General features: G+C 35.9%; 13 protein-coding genes across 13 annotated transcripts; 5 read left to right on the forward strand and 8 right to left on the reverse strand. All coding sequences in view use genetic code 12, as the record gives it.

Moving 5' to 3' along the window:
• Positions 1 to 130: 130 nt before the first annotated feature.
• Positions 131 to 871, reverse strand: CTRG_05586 (uncharacterized protein; the record flags this gene model as incomplete). Its single annotated transcript, XM_002551242.1, has 1 exon — positions 131 to 871. One exon carries the CDS (start codon positions 869 to 871, stop codon positions 131 to 133), a length of 741 nt encoding a protein of 246 aa, XP_002551288.1.
• A 927-nt stretch (positions 872 to 1,798) lies between these two features.
• CTRG_05587 (uncharacterized protein) lies at positions 1,799 to 3,991 on the reverse strand (the record flags this gene model as incomplete). The annotated part of the gene is made up of 1 exon (XM_002551243.1): positions 1,799 to 3,991. One exon carries the CDS (start codon positions 3,989 to 3,991, stop codon positions 1,799 to 1,801), a length of 2,193 nt encoding a protein of 730 aa, XP_002551289.1.
• A 206-nt stretch (positions 3,992 to 4,197) lies between these two features.
• CTRG_05588 (uncharacterized protein) lies at positions 4,198 to 6,174 on the forward strand (the record flags this gene model as incomplete). The annotated part of the gene is made up of 1 exon (XM_002551244.1): positions 4,198 to 6,174. One exon carries the CDS (start codon positions 4,198 to 4,200, stop codon positions 6,172 to 6,174), a length of 1,977 nt encoding a protein of 658 aa, XP_002551290.1.
• A 241-nt stretch (positions 6,175 to 6,415) lies between these two features.
• On the forward strand, positions 6,416 to 7,876 carry FUM12 (Fum12p; the record flags this gene model as incomplete). The annotated part of the gene is made up of 1 exon (XM_002551245.1): positions 6,416 to 7,876. The coding sequence occupies one exon, from the start codon at positions 6,416 to 6,418 to the stop codon at positions 7,874 to 7,876; it is 1,461 nt and encodes a 486-aa protein (XP_002551291.1).
• A 153-nt stretch (positions 7,877 to 8,029) lies between these two features.
• CTRG_05590 (uncharacterized protein) lies at positions 8,030 to 8,320 on the reverse strand (the record flags this gene model as incomplete). The annotated part of the gene is made up of 1 exon (XM_002551246.1): positions 8,030 to 8,320. The coding sequence occupies one exon, from the start codon at positions 8,318 to 8,320 to the stop codon at positions 8,030 to 8,032; it is 291 nt and encodes a 96-aa protein (XP_002551292.1).
• A 412-nt stretch (positions 8,321 to 8,732) lies between these two features.
• CTRG_05591 (uncharacterized protein) lies at positions 8,733 to 9,695 on the forward strand (the record flags this gene model as incomplete). Its single annotated transcript, XM_002551247.1, has 1 exon — positions 8,733 to 9,695. One exon carries the CDS (start codon positions 8,733 to 8,735, stop codon positions 9,693 to 9,695), a length of 963 nt encoding a protein of 320 aa, XP_002551293.1.
• A 79-nt stretch (positions 9,696 to 9,774) lies between these two features.
• Positions 9,775 to 11,079, forward strand: RIT1 (tRNA A64-2'-O-ribosylphosphate transferase; the record flags this gene model as incomplete). The annotated part of the gene is made up of 1 exon (XM_002551248.1): positions 9,775 to 11,079. One exon carries the CDS (start codon positions 9,775 to 9,777, stop codon positions 11,077 to 11,079), a length of 1,305 nt encoding a protein of 434 aa, XP_002551294.1.
• On the reverse strand, positions 11,074 to 14,664 carry TIP120 (Tip120p; the record flags this gene model as incomplete). The annotated part of the gene is made up of 1 exon (XM_002551249.1): positions 11,074 to 14,664. The coding sequence occupies one exon, from the start codon at positions 14,662 to 14,664 to the stop codon at positions 11,074 to 11,076; it is 3,591 nt and encodes a 1,196-aa protein (XP_002551295.1).
• A 164-nt stretch (positions 14,665 to 14,828) lies between these two features.
• Positions 14,829 to 15,497, reverse strand: CTRG_05594 (uncharacterized protein; the record flags this gene model as incomplete). Its single annotated transcript, XM_002551250.1, has 1 exon — positions 14,829 to 15,497. One exon carries the CDS (start codon positions 15,495 to 15,497, stop codon positions 14,829 to 14,831), a length of 669 nt encoding a protein of 222 aa, XP_002551296.1.
• A 387-nt stretch (positions 15,498 to 15,884) lies between these two features.
• On the reverse strand, positions 15,885 to 16,232 carry CTRG_05595 (uncharacterized protein; the record flags this gene model as incomplete). The annotated part of the gene is made up of 1 exon (XM_002551251.1): positions 15,885 to 16,232. The coding sequence occupies one exon, from the start codon at positions 16,230 to 16,232 to the stop codon at positions 15,885 to 15,887; it is 348 nt and encodes a 115-aa protein (XP_002551297.1).
• A 267-nt stretch (positions 16,233 to 16,499) lies between these two features.
• CTRG_05596 (uncharacterized protein) lies at positions 16,500 to 16,817 on the reverse strand (the record flags this gene model as incomplete). Its single annotated transcript, XM_002551252.1, has 1 exon — positions 16,500 to 16,817. The coding sequence occupies one exon, from the start codon at positions 16,815 to 16,817 to the stop codon at positions 16,500 to 16,502; it is 318 nt and encodes a 105-aa protein (XP_002551298.1).
• A 430-nt stretch (positions 16,818 to 17,247) lies between these two features.
• On the forward strand, positions 17,248 to 18,060 carry CTRG_05597 (uncharacterized protein; the record flags this gene model as incomplete). The annotated part of the gene is made up of 1 exon (XM_002551253.1): positions 17,248 to 18,060. One exon carries the CDS (start codon positions 17,248 to 17,250, stop codon positions 18,058 to 18,060), a length of 813 nt encoding a protein of 270 aa, XP_002551299.1.
• A 186-nt stretch (positions 18,061 to 18,246) lies between these two features.
• On the reverse strand, positions 18,247 to 20,532 carry TCC1 (Tcc1p; the record flags this gene model as incomplete). Its single annotated transcript, XM_002551254.1, has 1 exon — positions 18,247 to 20,532. One exon carries the CDS (start codon positions 20,530 to 20,532, stop codon positions 18,247 to 18,249), a length of 2,286 nt encoding a protein of 761 aa, XP_002551300.1.
• Positions 20,533 to 22,394: the final 1,862 nt, after the last annotated feature.

A 22,394-nucleotide genomic window follows, 5' to 3' on the forward strand; every position in this document is an offset into this window, starting at 1 on the left:
TTACAAAGTGATATGGCTTTTCTGGTCTCAAAAAGTCTACATCGTTATCGTTTATACAATCCACTCTATCTATTTGCTTATATCAAGCTCAAAACATATATATATATATATATACATACAATTTCATGTGTTACACTGACACATCATCTTTCTTAATGTCTTCTTTGCTGGAAATATCGGTATGCTTTTCTAGTTCAATTGATTCGGTATCGCCTTTTCTTCCAATTCTCAACCACCAGATAACATGACTGAGGAAGATACCAATCTCTAAAGCCATCACAATGGCATACAATACGATACTCATGATATCCATAGTACCAACTAATACACTCAACATAGAAAACAAAGCACCTGTGCAGTCCATGCTCAAAAATAAAAAGTTGATACCAACAACTCTTCCTTTGCGTTTTGCCAATTCAAAGTACGGAGGAATTAGCCCAACAGCTAACAACACCGAAGCAATAATACCAATAATCAACATTGGCCATTCTATTCCTCTTCTATACAAAGGTCTTAGCCATAAAATCAATCCCACTTCTAGGCCAACAGAAATTAAAATAAAAGATCCCACATAAGCAGCCAATCTGGTGCGTGTGACATTTTTAGGTGGATAGTATAATGTTTGAATCCATGAAATGGTACAGAAGAACGTAAACAACTGTGGTTGAATTCTCAAAGGAATGGATCCATCAATAGCTATGAAATAAATAGAAAATGGAACACCACTAGCAGCCCATAAAAACATCATCAGTGGAGGTAAACCTTCACAATCCTTTTTCCTATAGTTCCTAATAACTTGGGGAATAAGTTGAATACACCATAACACGGTCCCTATTGTCCCCAAGACATTTTCAGCTACTGAGTTTGACATTTATAGAAAAATGCTATTCCTAATTCAAAACACAACAGATTGAGAGAGTAGTAGAACAAGCAAATAAATATACAAAGCAACCCAGTCTAGTGATAAAAGTACTGGGGGGGAAGGGAAATCTTTCTATTATTTATAGTAGAATCTCGGAACGCATAAACCAAAGACAAAAAAAAGTAATACTAAGTTGTATTCTTTTTCGTTTACTTGTTTCAATTTATTATTATTATTTATTAAGAAGAAAATATCAATATTTTACAAAATCAATAGTCATTGGTTCAGAGTAAGAAAAAAAAATTTTTTTTTTTTCTCCTTCTATCCCTATGAAAAGTACATTGGTTGCGTCTTGCGCTTATCCCAAGAAGCCGCTTGCGCTTATTCAAATTTTATGCAAGTTATTTGCATCTTGTGTTTGAAGCAGCCAACACGGCGTAGGTTATCCTGTAACTACAACTGCCATGATGATTCCAAATTTTTTATTTCTTCAAGCCAAAAAGTGAAAGCATCTCCATAAACAAATCCACTACCTCAAACTATTCGGTGAATATCGCCAAGTTTGGCAAATATGTACATATTTACGAATTAACAGAATAATTCAATCGTCTTTTATAATATAGACTCATGCGAAAAAAAAAGGAACAGGAAATAACTTCATACAACTTTGCAGAATAAAGATGGGGATGAATCAAAATCATAGTTTTCTCAATCACACCACCATTAGATCACACCATCGATAAGCCTGTTTGGGAACATCTTCAATGAAACAGTAAAATGGTAAACATGTTTTCTTTTTCTTTTTCATTGATAGTATTTTTTTTTTTCCTTTTTATTTTTTATATTTTCTTGGTTCTTTTACGTATACATTTTAGTTTGTTCCCAACTTCACATTACAATATCTTATAACGCGGTTTTGATTTATTATATATTGCCCTATTCACTTTCGTAATAAAAATCGATATCCAGATCAGTTTCCACTTCTGCGTCTGACAGACTATCTTGGTCGCCACTTTCATAATAAGTAGGCTCGTTATTTCTTGTTGAACGTTGTCTTGGACTTTCAATCTTAGTACCACCAGCACTACCTTCATCATCATCATCATCAACTATAAAGCCGCCTCCATCGATGGACAGATTGTCCTCATCATGTGACTGTATGAGCTCGCTATCAGGTATGTTATCATTTATGACGTCATTGGCGATATCTCCATTATCGTCAATTACACCGTGTGATTTGTTCAAACGATCTTCCAATCTCAACTTCAACAAGAAGTACTTCCAATTATTCAAGGCGTTTGTTTCTGAAGATTGACGCTTGACATCTTCTTTCTCTTCTAATAAATGGTCTATCACAAGCCTCATTGCTTCCTCAAATTCACTGGCAATGACTATCCCCCCTTCTTTTGCCGTTGGTTTATTCTTCAGTTTTCTTCCCTTAAAATCAAATGCAACAATTGCTCTAGCATAATCGATATCTAACAACCTTGCGGCTTGTTGAAGTAATTTCATTGAGCATTTGTCTGAACTTTCAATCATCACAGAATATTCAGGCAACATTGTATCTTTATACACATCGATGTTTCCGTACTGATTTTTTGGTACAATTCCATCTTTCACGGGTGGTGCTAAATACAACTGTGTTTGAAACTCTGCATACAACCGCACATCTTCGTCTTTCTGTTTCAATGGAATAGCACCAATCTTCAATTGTCTTCCCCTCATAGCCCATGCTTTGGCGGACCGTAGACGATGTACACTGGTTCTCTTGTAAACTGGTATCGCTTTTGAAGTTGTCTTTGAGCGAAAGGTACCACATTGTGTTGAGCTATCTTTGGGGTATATAATTTCATCTTGTCGAAGTTGTGACTCTAGAGCATAAAGTGGGTGATTTCTAAAAGCTTGTATGTTATTGGGCATCCCTTCTGCTAAATCGCGTTCATGGAATTCTTTCTGTTCATAAACATCCGCTGTGTTGTTTGAATTCTTCCGATCACATATGCTCAAAATTTTCTGATACCATAATTTATCTTCCACTGATCTAAATTCAATCCTTTTCCGAATTGTTCGGGCATTATATTGGTGGCTATATCTTCTGGTCACGTCCCGCACTTGGCCATACTTGTCAAAAGCAAGCACGTATGTGAGTTGGTTTCGTTCATCAGAAACAGGAGGTTCGAATGATGATCTCTTTCTCTTTGGACAAACCTCGATGATCTTTTTCATTATAGGATCTATACTCACCCACTGATGCAGAAATTTGTTCCAAACTTCAACCCAAAAAACTGGATATTCTGAATCCTTCAACACCAGTGGCAGTAGTTTTCTTTTCTTGCTAGTTTCAATTTTTGGATTCTTATCTATAGTTATTTTGGTGAAATCTGGAGGCTGCATTGACATCACTAACCTCGCATTCAACCCTAACCCCCGAAGAAGAATGACAAATCCCTGTGCTCCCAAATCCCTGCTTCCACGTAGATTGCTGACTAATTTCTTGAATGTCTTACCACCCACAATATCTGACTTTTGTGGTATTTCAAGTTCATTCCAATCCTTGCGTATTATTCCCTGTGATGTTACTCTGAATTTAGCCAGATATATTGTCATGATCTTTTTCAACACATCTAGCAACCTTCGAGACTTAACCTGATCCAGAACCTTATCATCCATTTGAAGTAACTGCGTAATTTGACTGGTAATGCAAGACGATTTTAGTGATTTCTGTAACCCCTTATTATTGCACCATGAGTTACGAAGACTTCCGTGTACCGCCATCATAACTAAGTACATTTTGTGGAGCAAAATACGCTTTCGTCTTTCCTCTAAACTAATCACATACTTTCGTTTCTTAGTCTGTTCATCCTTTTTAATTCGTATAACTAATGTGTCATTCTTCTCTGGGACTATGTTGGAACCTGTAAGATCAATGTCTTCAAATTCTTCGGCATCCGATATGTCTAGGTCCACGTCTTCAAATTCATCCGAATCAGAAGAGCTATCTTCGGAATTGTCTTCAACAATAACAGGATCGGTTCTTGTACCGCGTCTTTTCCTATTGTTTGTTGATTCAGAGGTATCTATTTCATTCAATAGCACTTTATGATGAATACTGGGGGTATTTGAGTTCATGCTGAGCTCTTATTTCCAAACACTATCAAGATTGTGAGGTTTTTACTCTTTATTTTTTTTTTTATTTTTGGATAATATTTTTAGTCTAATCGGCACGCAAAATTTAGAGAGCACGAGAAAGAAGAAAATTATTACAGATGTGAAAAATTCACATTCAGAGAGGGTTTACAAATTATAAGAACAATTATGATCTAGCAAAGCACAACATGACACACTTGGAACTACTACGAAAATGTCGACCCATTCTACCGTCTAAGTCATATTTACTACTAGGATTAAGAAATGCATCAACTTTCCTACATAGACCCATTGGAAGAATCCCCAATAAATTGCATAATGAGCTAACCAAATTTAATAAGAACCCAGTTAAAATTCAACCACGAATGGAGTACCTACCGATCTGTTCCAAAATCGAACATCTGAAGATAAATACAGATATTTTCAAAAAAAAATCACCTGAAAAATTGGAACTTATGTTAGAACCAATTGTATTTCATCTAATTTGCATTATAAATAACTCAACCCAATCTCATCTATATTTTGAACGACTATACGAGTTTCTTGGTGAAGCGCCAGATCTTTCCGAGGATGTCCAATATGTCAGTGATATTACTCGCACAAGCCCTGAGAAGTTAAATATTCCCTTAAAGTGTTACTATATTGTAACACAAAAAATCAATAGACAGTATAATATAGATGAATTGGTGTCCTGGATAACAGCTATCAAGTCCCGCACAATAACGGAAAGTTACAACAGTATAAAACAGCTAGACTCGCCACCGCCATTTGTATTATTTGACATTATGTTGAAGAATCCCCAGTTCAGGGAAGAGTTCTTGTTACAGGTAAATATATGGCGAGATAATATGAGAAATTTTGCGTTGCTAAGATTGAAGCTGGTTTCCATTTTGAAAGATGTACTTGATAATTTAATTTACTACAGTATTATGTTTGAGCCAGGTTATTTACAGCCGATTATTGAGGAGTCGTTCAAATTTTTTAAGTCATCCAGAACTGGTATCCATGTGGAACTAGGCAACAATTTCATAAACGAATCGATTTGGAATTTGGCACTATACTCTTCTAAGTACCGAGATCTCGATCCCACAGTTATTGCCAATGCTCAAGAATTGTTGATTTCTTATATCAGCCTGGTTGAAAAGTTGTCGTTTAAAGCATATATGGGAATTACTATAGTTATAGCAAGGGTTTCTCATAGCAAAGGGGAGAAGTTGTTTCAAATAGCAGAAAGAAAGTTTTCTCAGCATAAAAAGTCACAGAAGGATTTGGTTGCTTATTATATTGCTCGGATATGCCTTTGCGATACTCCAGACCATCTTTTACACGTATTCAATGTTGCAACCCGAAAACTTGAAAATTCTTTGAATATATGGTTATTCTTCATACGGAGATTAAATCAGTTTGGTATGTTAGATGAAACAAGATCAAAGCAAATTCTAAATGAGTTGGTAATTAGCAAAATCAGTATAACCAGTGATGTGGTTACTGAACTTGTTAGACATATTGACAGTTTGGTGGTTTTGAGAGCTATGGCAAATCTGGTGGACACAAAGACCGCCAGACTTTTCATTAAGAAATATGTTCAATTAGCAAACAATCATGAAGGTCCATTACCAAAATTCCCCTGGGGTGAAGAGATTTTGAACTCGTTTCCAACAACCTCGATTGAAAATGTGGGGTTGGTCTTGGAATCCTATGCAAAGTCCAACCCTAGCAAGGTGTTTGAAGTATATAAGACGGAGCTCATAGATAAAGGATTATCTCCTAACAAAACTTGTCTTGGAACATTATTGAGAGTTGCATGCTTTGATGGGGAATCGATTCTTTGGAATGGGTTTACTGCCCCTGAAATAGCGGTGATGGAGTTTCAAAAGCACGTGAAAACAAAGGGTATGGGACTTGTACCAAATGAATGGTTATGGGGTTTGTATACCAAGTTACTAATTCGATATGATTATGTATCAGAACTTTCCAAGATAATGAAATGGTGGGAAGATTTAAGATTTGAGCCCAGTAAAGAATTGCTTCTCACATTGTTAGGGGCATTACCAAAAGAATTTGCTGAAAGACACATCAAACATCACGAAAAGGTTCACCTGAAGAGAGATTGGCCATGGCCTAGTATAGATGAATTCAACGTATATATTGTAAATAGGAAATAGACATGATAGATTTAATGTGTTGCAATCGACAAGAGCTCCGGGGTAGCTCTCCCACCATTGACCAATCAGATTTTGTTTTCGGGAATCATGCCCAAGAAAATTCCGAATGAGAAAAAAAATAAACCCCAGACCCGCAGAGAAGTGAGCGAGTAATTGAGCTGAAAAATAAAATAAAAACCACGCTAAATCCCCCTTAGTTTATTTCTTTCTTTACGTTCTTGATTTTCCAAAGAACAACAGAATGTTAAGATTAACCAGAAACGCTAAATTATCTATTCCAATGAGATCCTTTGCCACTTCATCTGTCAATAGCACCAGAATCGAATCTGATGCTTTTGGTGAAATCGAAGTGCCAAGTGACAAATACTACGGTGCTCAAACCGCTAGATCAAAAATGAATTTCAAGATTGGTGGTGAGGCTGCCCGTATGCCAATTCCAGTTGTTAGAGCTTTTGGTATTTTGAAGAGATCTGCCGCTAGAGTTAATGAAGAATTGGGAAGTTTAGACCCAAAATTATCTGCCGCTATTCAAGAAGCTGCCACTGAAGTTGCAGAAGGTAAATTGGACGAACATTTCCCATTGGTTGTCTTCCAAACTGGTTCTGGTACCCAATCCAACATGAATGCTAACGAAGTTATCTCCAACAGAGCCATCGAAATCTTGGGTGGTGAAATGGGTTCTAAAAAACCAGTTCATCCAAACGACCACTGTAACATGTCTCAATCTTCCAATGATACTTTCCCAACTGTCATGCACATTGCTGCTGTTACTGAAATTAACAATTCTTTGCTCCCAGAATTGACTGCATTGCGTGACTCTTTGCAAGCTAAAGCTGATGAATTCCAAGAAATTATCAAGATTGGTCGTACCCACTTGCAAGATGCCACTCCATTGACTTTGGGTCAAGAATTCTCCGGTTACGCTCAACAATTGACTTTCGGTATTGAAAGAGTTGAAAAGGCTTTGCCAAACTTGTTGTACTTGGCTCAAGGTGGTACTGCTGTCGGTACTGGTTTGAACACCAAAAAAGGTTGGGATGTCAAAATTGCTGAAGAAATTTCCAAAGCTACTGGTTTCCCATTTAAGACTGCTCCAAACAAGTTCGAAGCTTTGGCTGCCCATGACGCCATTGTTGAAGCTTCTGGTGCTCTTAACACCGTTGCTGTCAGTTTGCATAAAATTGCCAATGATATCAGATACTTGGGATCTGGTCCACGTTGTGGTTACGGTGAATTGGCTTTGCCAGAAAATGAACCAGGTAGTTCCATTATGCCAGGTAAGGTTAACCCAACTCAAAATGAAGCTCTTACCATGGTTGCTGCTCAAGTCTTCGGTAACCACACTGCCATTACTTTTGCTGGTGCCAACGGTCAATTTGAATTAAATGTTTTCAAACCAGTCCTTATCAGCAACTTGCTCAGCTCAATTAGATTAATTGCTGACGGTTCTAAGAGTTTCCGTGAACACTGTGTTGACGGAATTGTTGCCAATAAAGAAAGAATCAGTGACTTGATGAACAAATCTTTGATGTTGGTTACTGCCTTGAACTCTAAGATCGGTTATGATGCTGCTTCTAAAGTTGCCAAGAATGCTCACAAGAAAGGTTTGACCTTAAAGGAATCTGCTTTGGAATTGGGTGTCTTGACCTCTGAAGAATTCGACGAATGGGTCAAACCAGAAGAAATGATTGGTCCAAAATAAGTAAATACATATGATTAATCGTGCTCAAAATATATATATATTCCTAGTTTCTTTATTAATAATTTTTTTTTTTTTTTGATTAAATACAATTGAAAATAATGAATAAACCCGTGTTGATTCCTGCTAAACGTTGTTCATTCCATCTCTTAATTATTATTTATTTTGTCTTTCTCTCTGTTGGTAAACTGAACGATTGATTTCAAATAGCAAGTCTAATGTGTTGTTATTTCCTGGACGGTTTCTTATCACTTCTTTAGGATTATTTTTGTTGTTGTTTTGTCTATTGCTGCCTGTATTGCTTGTCCATTGATTTGGTGATTCTAAGGATCGATAAACCTTGTATTTTTCCCCTTCTTTATCCTCCTTAGCCTTTGTTAAATAATTGGTATATTCTGATTTTAGGTAATCTAATACTTGAGCAGATTGTGGTGATTCGGATTTCATTATGACAGTATTTATACAGGCTTTCTACCAACAAACAGTAATAGAGTTTTCATTGATTTGATTTTTTCTTTCTTTTTTTTTTGTTCCAAACCTTAGCTCAAACTCTGTATGATTATATCTGAAAACTACTACATGAATTATTACACCTATATTGCATCATTTTGTTAAATTTCTAACATATATCATATACATGGTTGTATCAAATACCTACAATAAGGTTCTAATGAATTGTTTCAATATCAAATTTTTCCTATTGGGCATTCATCGTTTTCACGTGACCAGAAAATCGTGCACCAGATCAATTTAGTTGACTTTTTCTTTTTTCTTTTTTTTTTTCCTTTCGCTGCTCACTTTGTTTAACTTCACTTTTATGTGACAACTCATGAGAGGTCCATAACCTAATTAATCAGACATGGGGTTATCATCTATCCTACTGAGAATCGAGAAAAAGGGAAAAGTTGAACTGGCCAAACCGGTAACTCCCTCTACTAATAATGGAAAACCTTCTGCCACGAAAACCGAGCATCGAAGACCAACACCTAATCGTCCCATAGATCCAGTGGTGGCCAGATTGAAAGAGAAACGACGATTGGAAAGAGAAGAGAAAGAACGTGCAGAAAGAGAAAGAAAGGGGTTGAAGCCGGTCCAGAAGAAGTCAACTGCAAACAAAAGTACTACAGGTAGAACTGCTCCCCGCCAGAAACAACAAGTCACGTCCCAGCAGAATAGAGCACCATCATCACAAGCACTACCTCCACGTCCAGCACCAAAGAAACAATTGAATTATGCTGAGTTGATGAAAAAGGCGTCGGCTATCAATACGGAGAAACTTTCTATAAATCTTTTGAACAAGAGCAAGTCCCCAGAAGCTGAGCAACAACGAAAGAGTGCTTCGCCAGTGCCACCCAAACCTACTCCGCATAAACCAACAGGGACATCAGTGAAACCAGTGAAGAAACAAACTTCAGTTCCAGCACCACGTCCTCCGAAGCTAGTGGTCAGAACACCATTACCTACACGACAACCGTCAAACAAGATCAAAGAGAGATTAGAACAGAAGAAAATGGCCAAGTCTGTGCACGAGAGAGATGATTACGACGATGACGATGATTTGGATTCGTTTGTTGAAGACGACGAGGAGGAGGAGGATGACTATAACGATAATCATAGAAGTGAGATCTGGGCCATGTTCAATAGAGGAAAGAAACGGTCGTATTATGCAGATGACTACGACTCGGACGACATGGAGGCAACGGGAGCTGAGATTTTTGACGAAGAGTTTCAATCCAGATTGGACGCTGAAATGGAAGATCGTAAAGAAATGGAGCGAGAAAAGAGGTTGCAAGCTTTGAAGAAAAAGAGATTAGGTAGATGATATATAGATCAATACAGGACAAAGAGAAAGAAGGAAAAAAAAAAAAAAAAACTTATTTACACCTCTGTTCACCTCTTTGATGACCTTCACACAACCAATTTTCAATGTCAACAACGATATCAATGAGATCAACAAGGACTTGAAGAAGTCACTGTTGTCGTTGAAAAACCGACTCCAGTCGATTCTCCATGACTACCAATTTGTCAAAGCTGTGCATCACGCAATTGAGTACCCACTAGTTGCGAACGAACGATGCGGCACATGGTATGTGCCTCCGAAAGAGAGACAAGATACATGTTATTTCAAGTCAACTGATGGGCATACAAATGTGTGGACATTTTCCTTGCGTCGACTCAACTTGCACTTGCTCCCACTTATTGAATCGTCAGGTGGGGTCACAGTTGTGGATTCAACACGAAGAGAAAAACTAATGCCTGATGCGTTACTGAAAACCATCCCCATATGGTGTGCCGTTGTCAACTCGGTGCTCTACCGAGAAGGGGACTGGTTGAAGACTCCATTGTCGATGGTATCTGAAAGCGAACACAACTCAATCAACAAACTCATTCCCTCCTTCGTGGCGGAGGTCAAACGCATGGGGTTGCTTGATGGGTGTGAAAGGTTGCAGAAACCGTTGGTTCCAACCTGGTATTACCCATCATGTGGGGAGCAATCCATAGATGATTCGGTCTACAATATCTGTTGTGTCTCTGCGAGCAGAAAGGTTGATGTACACAAACAAGTCAATGTCAACTCGACAATATCCTTTGACTATGTTCAAGGCTCAGCAGACGACCATGAACTCTGGGCCCCCGGCCACTTAAGAGCTGATGTATTTTGGGATGTGTGTGATAAAATCACTCATGACGGATATATCACTATAGGAGATTCTGAACTCGAAGAGATTATCAATGGTTACAAACAGTCCCTGGGGTCCTTGGAAACACACTCACTAAGAGAGACTGGTATAACAGTTGGGAAAATTGAAAGTAACATACCGTATAGTCTACTCAATCCAGACGCCACCACCATTGTCTTTCATGAACAGTACTCGGTTGTTGATATTCCAGAAACCAAGTCGGTCGTGCACCATAGAATATCCAATAACAAAAAGGGTGCCAATATTCTCAGATCCATCCTTCCACAATTACCATTAACAGCTCCTTGTACTATTCTATGTGATTCTGGTCGCGATATGAGTGTGGGGATTGCTATCATTTTGTTATGTTTGAATTTCGACTTGGATTGGAAGAGAACTACAGAACCACCAAAAATCACCAAAACTTTGATCAAACAGCATTTGAGTAAAGTCTCACACGTATGTAAAGCCAACCCAAGTAGAAGTACTCTTCAAAGTGTCAATACTTATTTATTCTCGCTATAAATCTTCAGTGCTATTATAATATATAGTAAAGTTGGCTTTTAAGTCAGAAATGTAGTCATTCCATGATCTAATAACTGTTGCTAGCTCACTATTTTCAGCTGCTTCAACTACACCGTTGAATTTTTTGGACAACTTGATTATCGACTTGATTCTTTCTTGAAAAGTCTCTGTTTCTTGAGCTGTTGCTTTGGATGACAATTTCTTACCCAATTGTTTTTTCAAACTGGTAATCATATTACCTAACAAGACACCTCTGTCTCTGCTGACCAATTCAACTGCACTAGACTTGTGCAAATCAATATAGTTAATCAAATTAATACATGTCAATAATGTAATGTCGGTTTGATCATCTGTTAAACCAAACTCTATGATCTTGGCAGCAATGTCTTCAAGGTTTACTTGATTTTTAGCAAGTGTTGCCTCGTCTAATGAAATTATTGAATAAATAAACTCGTAACAAAGCTTTCTAATTTCTAATCCTTCATCTAAAACATATTTGGATGGCCCCATAGTTATGATTTTCTTAAATTGCTCTTCCGCCTTTAATTGAGCAAAAATACCAGGAAGTATAATTGCTTGTAATATTGGCAAAAGTGTTGTTGGCTTAGTGTGCAATCCAGTAAGTAAATTGCCAATGATGATTTGTCTAATGTCAATATTTAAAACATTAAGCCATTCAACTGATGATTTGATCAAATTATCTAGCAAGGAATTGTTAACTTGAGTAGCTTGAAGATTACTCAATAAAGACTTGGTAATTACTAGAATAAGATATATCTCCTTTAAATTATCTGTTTTGATAGCCAATTCTTCAAAATGGACAATCTTTCCTAATAACTCACCTGATTTTCTAAGTTCGGAGATCACATCGTGATGAAATTCAATTGGATAGTTGAAAACTTTATCCCATATGAACTTCTTCTGCTCTTCAGTGCATGCATTAACTGCAATACACAAGGCATCGAGTAATGCACCCCTAATAGAAGATTTATCACTCTTCGTGAAGGTATCCAAGATCATTGGTACCCCAGATTCAACGTTTTTCCTAGCAATCAAACCTAAGGCAGTCGAAGCAGCTTGGATATTCAAAGCACTGCTAAATTTATCTGCCTGCAACAATCCAATTAAAGTTTGTATATCCAACTCTTTAATTTCGACCTGACTGCCGACATAACCAAGGAACAAAATATCGAATGCAAATTTTTTGTTGTTAACGTCACTACTAAAGTAAAGTTGGAAATCTTGTCTTCGCTTAGTAATCTTATCATCGAGTTGATTCTGAATTGCACAAAGTGCAAGAATTTTGGCACTGACTTGAGAATCTAAGTTAAGAGCACCTTCGAAGTAGTCGTACAAAGTAACATCAAATTGACAGGCTCTTGTTAAAAATTCAAAGAATGAACTTTCCTCAACATCGATCTTATTTTCATTGACCAACTTAACAATTGAACTCAAAAGTTGCTCCTTGAAATTGGTGTTCAGAAATATGCCTTCTGCTAATCTGTTGAATATATCAAAAATACATTCATAATTAGTTTTATTGGTAACAGTCAATAATTGAATCAAGTTACGAATGATTTCATCGTATTGTCCTCCTGGTACAATGGATAATATCTTGCGCATTAACGACAATGAGGCAATAGAGGTCCCTTCGTTGCTTGACATGATGGATGTACTCAATTTTCCAAGAATAAATGATGAGTAATCTACAGGCACTTCATCTGAATAAACCTGATTAAGAACATCAATGGTAGCTTTATTGGTACCTTCAAATCCAATGGAAGTTTTCAAAGCAGTCAAGATCTTCTCTTTATCAGACTTTGCATATGCTTGCCCTAAAGCAATAATGGATTGACGAATCAAATCACTCGGATATTTCTTGCTATTTTCTAATTTGCAAATCAATTGATCAACAATTTTGTCAACATTTCCAAGATTAGCCTGCTGGAATAATAAAGTCAAACACTTTATAGTGTCAATGATCATGTTGAATGATTTATCTTCAAGATTGGTAATGAAATCCTTAACCATCCATGTAATAACGCTTGAAGGTAATATATCATGAAATTTCAAAGCACTTGAATAAAATTGCAAGTAGTCAAATGAACCAGATGTCACCAACATACGTGATTGAAAAATATTGAACGTCTCCTCAACTAAAGCAACATTATCAAAACGATTCAAGCATTCAACAAGTTTGAGAAACAATGGCAATTGAGTTTCATTAGCAGATGACAAACGAGAGGTGATAATTGGGCCAATATTGTGGACGTTTTGAGCATCACGAGGCGAAGTAGCGTTGACAATAACGATGGCAGTTTTGATTGACTCAGCAACGACTTGATCATTGGAATCATCAAATGGTAACAAAAGAAGCACGTCATTGGTTAAGGATTCGAGTAATTCAGGGAAAGCATCAAGCATTGCTCTAACTAAAATTGTTGCTCTAGCTCTCAATTTCCATGATCCATCATTCTCGCTATCTTCTTCACCTTCTTGTTCATCATCACTGAAGACAATGTCGTCGTCTTCATCTTCATCAAAATCATCATCTTGAGCTAATGGGTTATACTTCAAATAAAACTTGATTATTTCCACAACCTGTTCAATATTTTGGGCTGGAAGGAAATTTTGAGCAACCAAATCAATCAATGTAGTAAAAGATTCGTCCTTCAATGAATTCTTCTTAACCAAATCATCAAAATCTAAATCATCAATGTCATCACCCAAGTCTGCTCTTAAAATAGAAACAATGGTATTGTATATACCATCAACTGAGTTTGGTTGAAGTCCGCGTCTTAAGCATACAGAATATAACTGTAAAATAATGTTCAAGTTGGATTGGTTTTCCAGTTGACTTATTTGTGCTAATAAGTTATCAATAACTGAATTAGTACGTATCAAGGGAACAACTTTTTCCAAAGCTACTAAGGATTTCTTACCAATGAGCCCCGTTTCAGATAACGCAACTTTAATCAAGAACATTGACAAGTTAAGCAATTCATCTTGATGTAAAACGTATCCAATTTCTGCAATCAAATCGATTAACAATTCAATTGAATCAATAGTCACGTCGTTGTCAACAATTTGAGGGATAAGATAATCCATAATAGCTCTTGCCAAACGAGGGTCGAATCTATAATTTGAACTAGACAATTTATCTGAAACAAATTCCGATTTATCTCTGGAGTTAGATTGGGCAAATAATGAACGAAGAGCCATGTTTGGGATTGAAATGGCGAAATTTTTCAAATTGGCAACTGTCGACGACCCTGAACTACCACTTCCTTGTTGAACTAAAGTGAACAATTTCTTGACTAATTTCAAAAGAGTGTCATTGGACAAATATTTAACCATTGGTTCAAAAGATTTCACTGCTTGACTTTGAACATCAGGGTTCAGGTCACTTAACATGTTTAATAAAACTGGGAAAAGGGATTCCAATGAATAATTCAAGTTTGTTCTTGTTGATGCAACAGGTTCATCTTGTAAAAATTTACGCAAATCTTCCAATGCCATAAATCTAATATCAGGGTCAACGTCCATTGCCCTGTCTTTTAAGACGGTGAAATTGATATCAACCATTGTGTGTGGGGGGGCTAAGGAAACGTACAAGTAAAAGAAAGTCTGTGACGGAGAGTGTGTGTGTGTGATAATTGTTGTACGACTGATTGCCACTTTTTGAAGTGCGCTTTTGTTTTTTTGTACATACTGTATATATATTTTTTTTCGCTCCTTACCTGTAGATTCTATTCACCTTTAACTTCTACATCCTCTTCTGTCAATTGTGAAAGAATACTTTTACATCTAACAGCATACTCCAAATTAACAACATTTACAACATCCTCCTTCTTTTCTTCTTTCAGTTCTTCTTTCTTTTCTTTGTCACCCTTCTTTTCTTCCTCTTTTTCTGGCTCATCACCTTCTAACTTTTTGGCTAATTGTTCTTCAATCTTCTTTTCAGCTTCTTCGTATTGAGTATTCCACTTATTGATCACCTCTTTCAATTCGGGTATAAGTCTATCTCTAGATCCACCTTGTAGGGTACCCAAATAGCTTACTAATGCTTCTTCGTAATCAGCAGGAATATCCCTAATGTTCTTCAAGATCCAATTTTGTTTCAGCTTGTTGAACTTCCAGTTTGCTTTGTCTTCATGGAACTGTTTAAGATATGTTAATTGATCTTTTACTGGAGGTGGAGCTCTTTCATTTTTAGGTAGTTTTACTCTTTTAGGTGGTTTTTTATTTGTCTTATGTTTAGTATCATCTTGAAGCTTACGTTTGTTACTAATTTTCTTAATTTGTTTAGTAGTTAAATCATCAGTCTCAATTCTTTTAGTTGATAATGATTCGTCTTCGGCTTCTTGTTCAGCCTTGACTAGTAAACCTGCACGCTTCCAAGCTGGGATAGAACTCATTGTATAATTGAAATGTCTGGGTTAGATGTTTTCTTGCGATGAGAAGAAATACGCAGATAAAAACGAATGAAAAAAAAAAATCCGATGAATAAAAATTTTCAACTTTTGATTCCCACTTTTTTTTCCTTCTTCTTCTTTCCTTTTCATAAGCAATAATAATCACTAATATACATTAATACTATTGAATCTGATTATAATGTAGAGATACTTTTGCAGGAAGATAATTTTATTATAGGACATTCGGTGATATCATATACTGTGTGTCTTACATATTCATCTTGCTAAATTGATTTTAAATATTACATGGTTTGAGTCCGTTATGAACAAATATTCATTTTTAATGATATATTATACTTGTAATGGATATAAGGATTGTAAACATTTTAATTACTCTTTTTTATCAGTGATTGCTGGTTTGTCTTCTGTTGTTACAGCTTCTTGTTGTTTCTTCTGTTCAGCCTCTCTGTTTTGAACCCAAGTTTCGAATCTTTGAGTTAAATCATCAGCAATTTCTTTGGCAGTAGCTTGTTTATCATTAGTAGTTTGCATTTTCATCAAAGCGGTACCAATATAAGCGAATGTACTTTGAATATATTCATTCATGGTGGGGTTATTATTGTTAGGATTAAGGATTTTTTGTGCAATATCTTTTATTTGATTCAAATCATTTTGATTGAGTTCTTCCTTTGCATTTGGGTTGGTGGATTGTTGTTGTTGTTGTTCTTCAGAAGTCATTTTTGTAGTAATTGATTGAATTAAAAGAAGAAAGAATGCAAGTAAATTGGCAATTGTTTATATTATTAGTTCGCCACTAGATCTACACTTAAACTCGACGTGAATAAACGCTTACACACATGGAAATTGCTTGCTTTTTCTCTCTTTTCTACAATAGGAAATTTATCTTTCGAATTAGGTGGGAAAAAGTCGTGCGCTGATGGATCGGTTAGATTGGCTAAGGAAATGAAATCATTGTTTGTTCCGTTCTTGATTAATTAATCCCCCTTAATTTTTCTTTGGTTTGGAATCACCTTCAAATTTGCCAACTTGACCTTCAACTTTACCCAATTGACCTTCCACTTTACCAACCTGGCCCTCTACCTTACCGACATTACCTTCTACCTTTCCAACCTGGCCCTCTACTTTACCGACATTACCTTCTACCTTTCCAGCATTACCTTCTACCTTACCCGACTTTCCTTCTACCTTGCCGGCATTACCTTCAACTTTACCTAAAGGCTTCTTGTTCTCATCTTTTGATGATTTTTCATCGACATGTTTTTTGACATCACCCAAGTGACCGAATTCTTTACCTCCACTCATATTTATCTTTACCAAGTATAGTATTAATTTACTGAATACGTAAAATAAAAAGAAAAAAGTAAGCAATTAGTCCCCTAAAAAAAAGACGATGACTATTGTACCAAAGAATAAAGAAAAAAATAAAAAAAAAACAGGGAGAAAAATAAAAACAAACTCTATATAGTCACTTGACAACTACAACATCACTCTCTTGCCTTGACCTGAATTTGTTTTATAAAATTTGACTTCAGTTATCCTTGGGGTAATCAACCCTATACAATTGAAGGGAATTTATATTGACAAGAAATAGAACAAGTTGCAAATTTGTTTCAACTGACAGATTCACCATCAACAACGGCAACAACTTTCAAACGATCGCTTACAAAAAGAAAAAAAAAAAAAAAATAAGAATAAAAACGTAACACCTCTTTATGTGTAACATGTCTTTTTTATGAGATCGCCTTCAACATCGGCTACTTTTCGATTAATTCCACAATTCATGAAATCTTCATCTTTTTCTAAACAACGACCAAGAGTTGTTATTACTGATTGGGATGAAACAGTCACAATTGAAGATACAATTCAATATGTATCTGAAGTTCCTTATTTAAATAATCCTTCATTATCACCACCTTTTTCACAATTTGTTAATAATTATTTTAATAATTATTTATCATATTCAAAGAGTTTTGGAGATAGGAAAACATTAGAAGATGAAATAAATTTTCAAAATGGTATATTATCAATTGAATCTAAATCAATTGAATCAATTGAAGATTTTGAAATATTTAAAAACTTAACTAGATCAAATTTTGAAAAACAAGCTTATAAAATTAAATTTAGATCAGGTTTTGTTGAATTTGTTGATAAATGTAATAAATTAAATATTCCTATTATTATCTTGAGTGCAAATTGGACAAGTTTAGTTATTAATCAAGCTTTACTAAACCATGGAATTCAAGTAAATCAAATAATTACAAATGAATTAATATTTGAAAATGGTAAAACTACTGGTTATTGGGATAAATCAAATAGAATTAGAGTATCTCAAGATAAATTAGATGTTATTAAACAAAAATTCGATGGTAGTAATATAATGTATGTTGGAGATAGCGGTACTGATTTGTTACCTTTGTTACATGCTGATATTCCATGTGCTATCGAAGATACAAAAATTGTAAACATTATTAATAATTTGAATTTACAAGATAGGATAAATATCGGTAATTGGCACGATTTTGTAGATTTTATTAAAGAGGAATAAATATACAAAGAAAAAGAAAAAGTAAAATGATGATAATAATACTGATAAATATAAACTATACAATTAATCACCCAATGGAACGCGGAAATAAAAAAAATAAACTAAACCTAATAGCATTGCAAAATAAAATAAAAACAAAGATAAATCATTATTCTTCCTCTCTCTTCCTTTTATATCTTAGATCCTCTATCTTCTCCATGTTGGTGATGTATATTGCAGATTATGAACACCACCTGGAATAGGAACGTACCCATAATAACCAGGTGGAACAGAGTTGGGACCACCAGGGCCCATTTGATAAGGAGTTGCACCAGCAGGGATGATTTGTGTTGGATTCATTGGTGAACGGTGTGGGCCTCCATTTGGTTGACCTTGTGAAGGTTGTCCTTGAGGAGGTGGAGGTGGGTAGAAATATTGTTGTGGTGGTTGTGGTTGGCCCTGTGGTGGAGGAGGTCCTTGTTGCTGAGGTGAGGGACCCTGTGGTTGTTGCTGTTGTTGCTGCTGCTGTTGTTGTGGTGGTTGTCCTTGTGGCGGTGGAGGTGGTGGACCCTGTTGTTGAGGTTGTGGTGACCAAGCATGTTGTATTTGTGGAGTAGCCAATTGAGGTGGACGTGGAGAATTCTTTTGCATTGGATAAAGGTACAGTTGTTGCTGCTGTGGTGGTTGTCCTTGTGGAGGTGGTGGACCTTGGTATTGTATAGCTTGTTGTTGTGGTGTATGTATTGGCACTTGCGGGCTGTTTCGCGATGTATCTTGTGATGGGTGATGATGATGTTGTTGTTGTTGCTGCTGTTGGGCCTGTTGTTGTTGTTGTTGCTGAGCTTGGGCTTGGGCTTGTGCCTGTGCCTGTGCCTGTGCCTGTGCCTGTGCCTGTGCCTGTGCCTGTGCCTGTGCCTGTGCTTGTGCTTGGGCTTGGGCTTGTGCTTGTGCTTGGGCCTGGGCCTGTGCTTGGGCTTGGGCTTGGGCTTGTGCTTGGGCTTGTGCTTGTGCTTGGGCTTGGGCTTGAGCTTGGGCCTGTGCTTGTTGTTGAGCTTGTAGTTGTGCTTGTTGTTGGGCTTGTAGTTGTGCTTGTTCTTGAGCTTGTTCCTGAGCTTGTTGTTGAGCTTGTAATTGTTGTTGAGTATATGAAATTCTTTCGTTTGGTGCTAAAGCAACTAATTCTGTAATTAAAAAAGTTGGTACATCCGGAGGTTCACGTAAATCTAACATTGGACCTTCTTTCTTGGATGCCTTGATCAATGCATTAGCTCTTTCTTCAAAAAACTGACTGTTCTTAACATCTCCAATGGCTTTAAAACAAGCTGCTGCTCTATTACATGCATCAGATGCATCCATTAATTGGTCTTCACATCTTTCATAAACACAACTTAATCCATCCCATGCTGTGGCAGTTCCATGAGATCCATCTCCAATTTGTAATTTCAAAGCTTGTGAATAAGCTTCCAATGCATCCTTCAATTGCTTCAATTCCAAGTATAGTTTACCAACTGCTAACCAAATGATAGAACAATTTGACGCGCATCTCAATGCTACTTGATAACAATCATAAGCAGCACGAGGATCCAAGTATGAATAGGCTTTTCCTAACAAATACCATGGCAAGAAATCAGATCCTTCTTGAGTAGCACTTTCATTTTCTAAATTGACAACTTTAGTCAACAAGTTAATAGCTTGTTCTGCTCCATTTTTGGAGTACAATAAAAGATACGCATGAGCCATTAATAATCTTGGAGAATTTCCAACAACCATTTCTCCATCTTCACAAACCTTGGTGGCTCCCGGTATATCATTTTCTCTTTCTAATGCAGTGGCTAAAGCACATATTAAAGCAACGTATTCATCCATTCTTGATAAAGGTGGTGGAGGTAATTCCAAAGATGCTCTCAATTCTTTAATTGAAAGTTCAATGTTACCATCGGCAGCTGAAATAGCAGCCAATTCAGCATGAGCTGCTCTTGCGGTTTCTATATCACTAGGAGAAAATTTACCATCCGGCAAAAGGGATAAACAGTGAGCCAAAGTACCGGTGGCATGGCTTCTGGCACCTGCTCTGATTAAAGTTTGTGCCATTAATAACCATAAGGAAGGATCTTGAGGAGCCAAATTGACACCTGATTGAATAGCTTGGTAAGCTTGATCATTTAATCCAACTAATAAATAACATTCGCACAATTCTTTAAAAATATTTGCTTGTTTCAATAAATTTGGAAAAGATTCAAGTGATTTGTTTAATTTTTCAATGGCTGATTGAGAACCAATGGTTTCATTTAAACTAATATCATTTAATCTCAATGCAGAACTTAATCCAATCAATGCGGTAGGGTTTGAAGGATCTCTATTGACGGCACTTTCAAACGATTTGATTGCTGGAACAATTAAACCCAAGGTGGTTGCACATTCACCACACTTGATCCAAGTTTCGGTTGCGGCTGCATCGTATGTTGACATTTTTAATATGGGTGATTTGGTCATTGGATGTTAAAGAAGGGTGTAAAAGGGGAAATAAAAAAATTAACAAATTAAAAACTTTGAGACAAGCGCTAGTTGGTTGGTGAATGGGTATGTGAAATTTGATGAAACGCTTGAATATGATTTGGGATTACAATGACTTGAGATAATACTTTTTAGAAGTTGAATTTAAAACTAATAACACCAGCAATACTGAATGAACTAACAGAAAGAAGAAAGAAAAAAGTGTTGATGATTTTTTTTTTAATAAATTTTTCTTCCTTTTTTTTTTTGGTTAAAGTGGGTAAGTGGGAAATGAAGTGAAAATGAAATGTTTCTGTGTGAGTTGAAGTGTGTGAGAGTGTGTGTGTGTTTTTTTTTTTTTTGCTTTTTTTTTAGAATTTGCATTGTGTTGTTGTTGGAAAGGTGGAATTTTTCTTTAGAGTAATTATTTTAGATTTTAGATTATACATATAATATGTAATATGTAAAGTTAGTTAAAAATTTTATTACTAACAATGCAATTGTTATAATACAATGATAAAGAATGGGGTTTGTGCAATATTCCCTTCTGTAAGTACTGTACTGCTTTTGATTAAAATTTTATTACAAACTAAAAAAAATGAACAAAAAGAGAGAGAAGTAAGTTTTAATGCATGTAGGTTTTATATGTAAGGTTTAATTCGTGGTACATTTCAACTAAAACACTCAGATTTTCTACACAACCGTAACAAAGAAAATCTCTCTGCTCAGCCCAAATCATCTGCTGGTACTGCAAATTTGAGTTAGAGAATACATGTATGCAATCCCCTTATGATTGCTGTCCATTTCCGTGGCAGTTGTACCTGTCCCTCTCCCGCTATCAATATACATGTTTGATGGCTATTAATTTGATGAAACATATAATCAAAATAAGTTAAAAAGCAAAGCTAATTGATGATAAAAGTATACCTGAGTTAAATTTGAACTTGAAATGTTTGTTTTATTCATAAAGTAGAATTATGCACAATGACAAGTCTATTTTGTTTTATCAATTAATGTAATATTCCATATGCTACCATCTGGATCAGGACTGTACATAGGGCATCGTATTATGTACGTCCTCCTGTGCTGCGTTATAATAAAATTATTTAAGCAGTTCCGCGTGTTGCCTGAAAATAAAAAAAAACAAAGATAATAAAAAAAATAAAATAAAAAAAGGGGGTTATGAAGTTCGGGATTCACAAAAAAGAAACACACCCAATAACAACAACAATCATAAATCTTACGGGCAATAAAGCAAAATCAAAGTTGCTAGTAGTCATGTTGTAATCAAAACGGTAACTACTCAACCTAAAAGATTCTTATTTGTAATTGATACAGTCTAAAAGTTTGGCTTTGTTTTTTTTTTTATAAGCATTAGTATTGCATCATTTGATAATACACCACAAATTAACATTGAAACTCAACAAGAAGAAGGATAATATAGCAGAACCAAAAGAAAAAAAAAAGCTTAGTTAACGAGTGGGGGTAAGCAAAAAGGTAAAACATAATAAGACAAGAGAAATTAAGATTATTAAATAGAAGTATAAATGATACTAACCTTATATGAAAAAAAAAAGAAACATTAAGGAAGAGAAAGAAAAGAGCATAATTGATGTTTATTTATTGAAGTGTAATTCTGTCCATAATACATGAAACGCATTTAGAAATGATAAATGAAAGGAAAGTTAGTTTTCCCATCAAACTTCTTATTATTGTTTCATGTGCTTCATATAACCCCCTCCTCACCCCCAGTGGATGACTCGTCCGGAAATTGTGCAAGTTATGAAACCAAGAAAGTAAAATATCTGGGATCATGACAGAGAAACCTTATTGGTGTTGACATGGAAGTTTGTTAGCACAAG

The sequence above is a fragment of the Candida tropicalis genome (assembly GCF_000006335.3).
Source record: "Candida tropicalis MYA-3404 genomic scaffold supercont3.9, whole genome shotgun sequence".
Taxonomy (NCBI): domain Eukaryota; kingdom Fungi; phylum Ascomycota; class Pichiomycetes; order Serinales; family Debaryomycetaceae; genus Candida; species Candida tropicalis.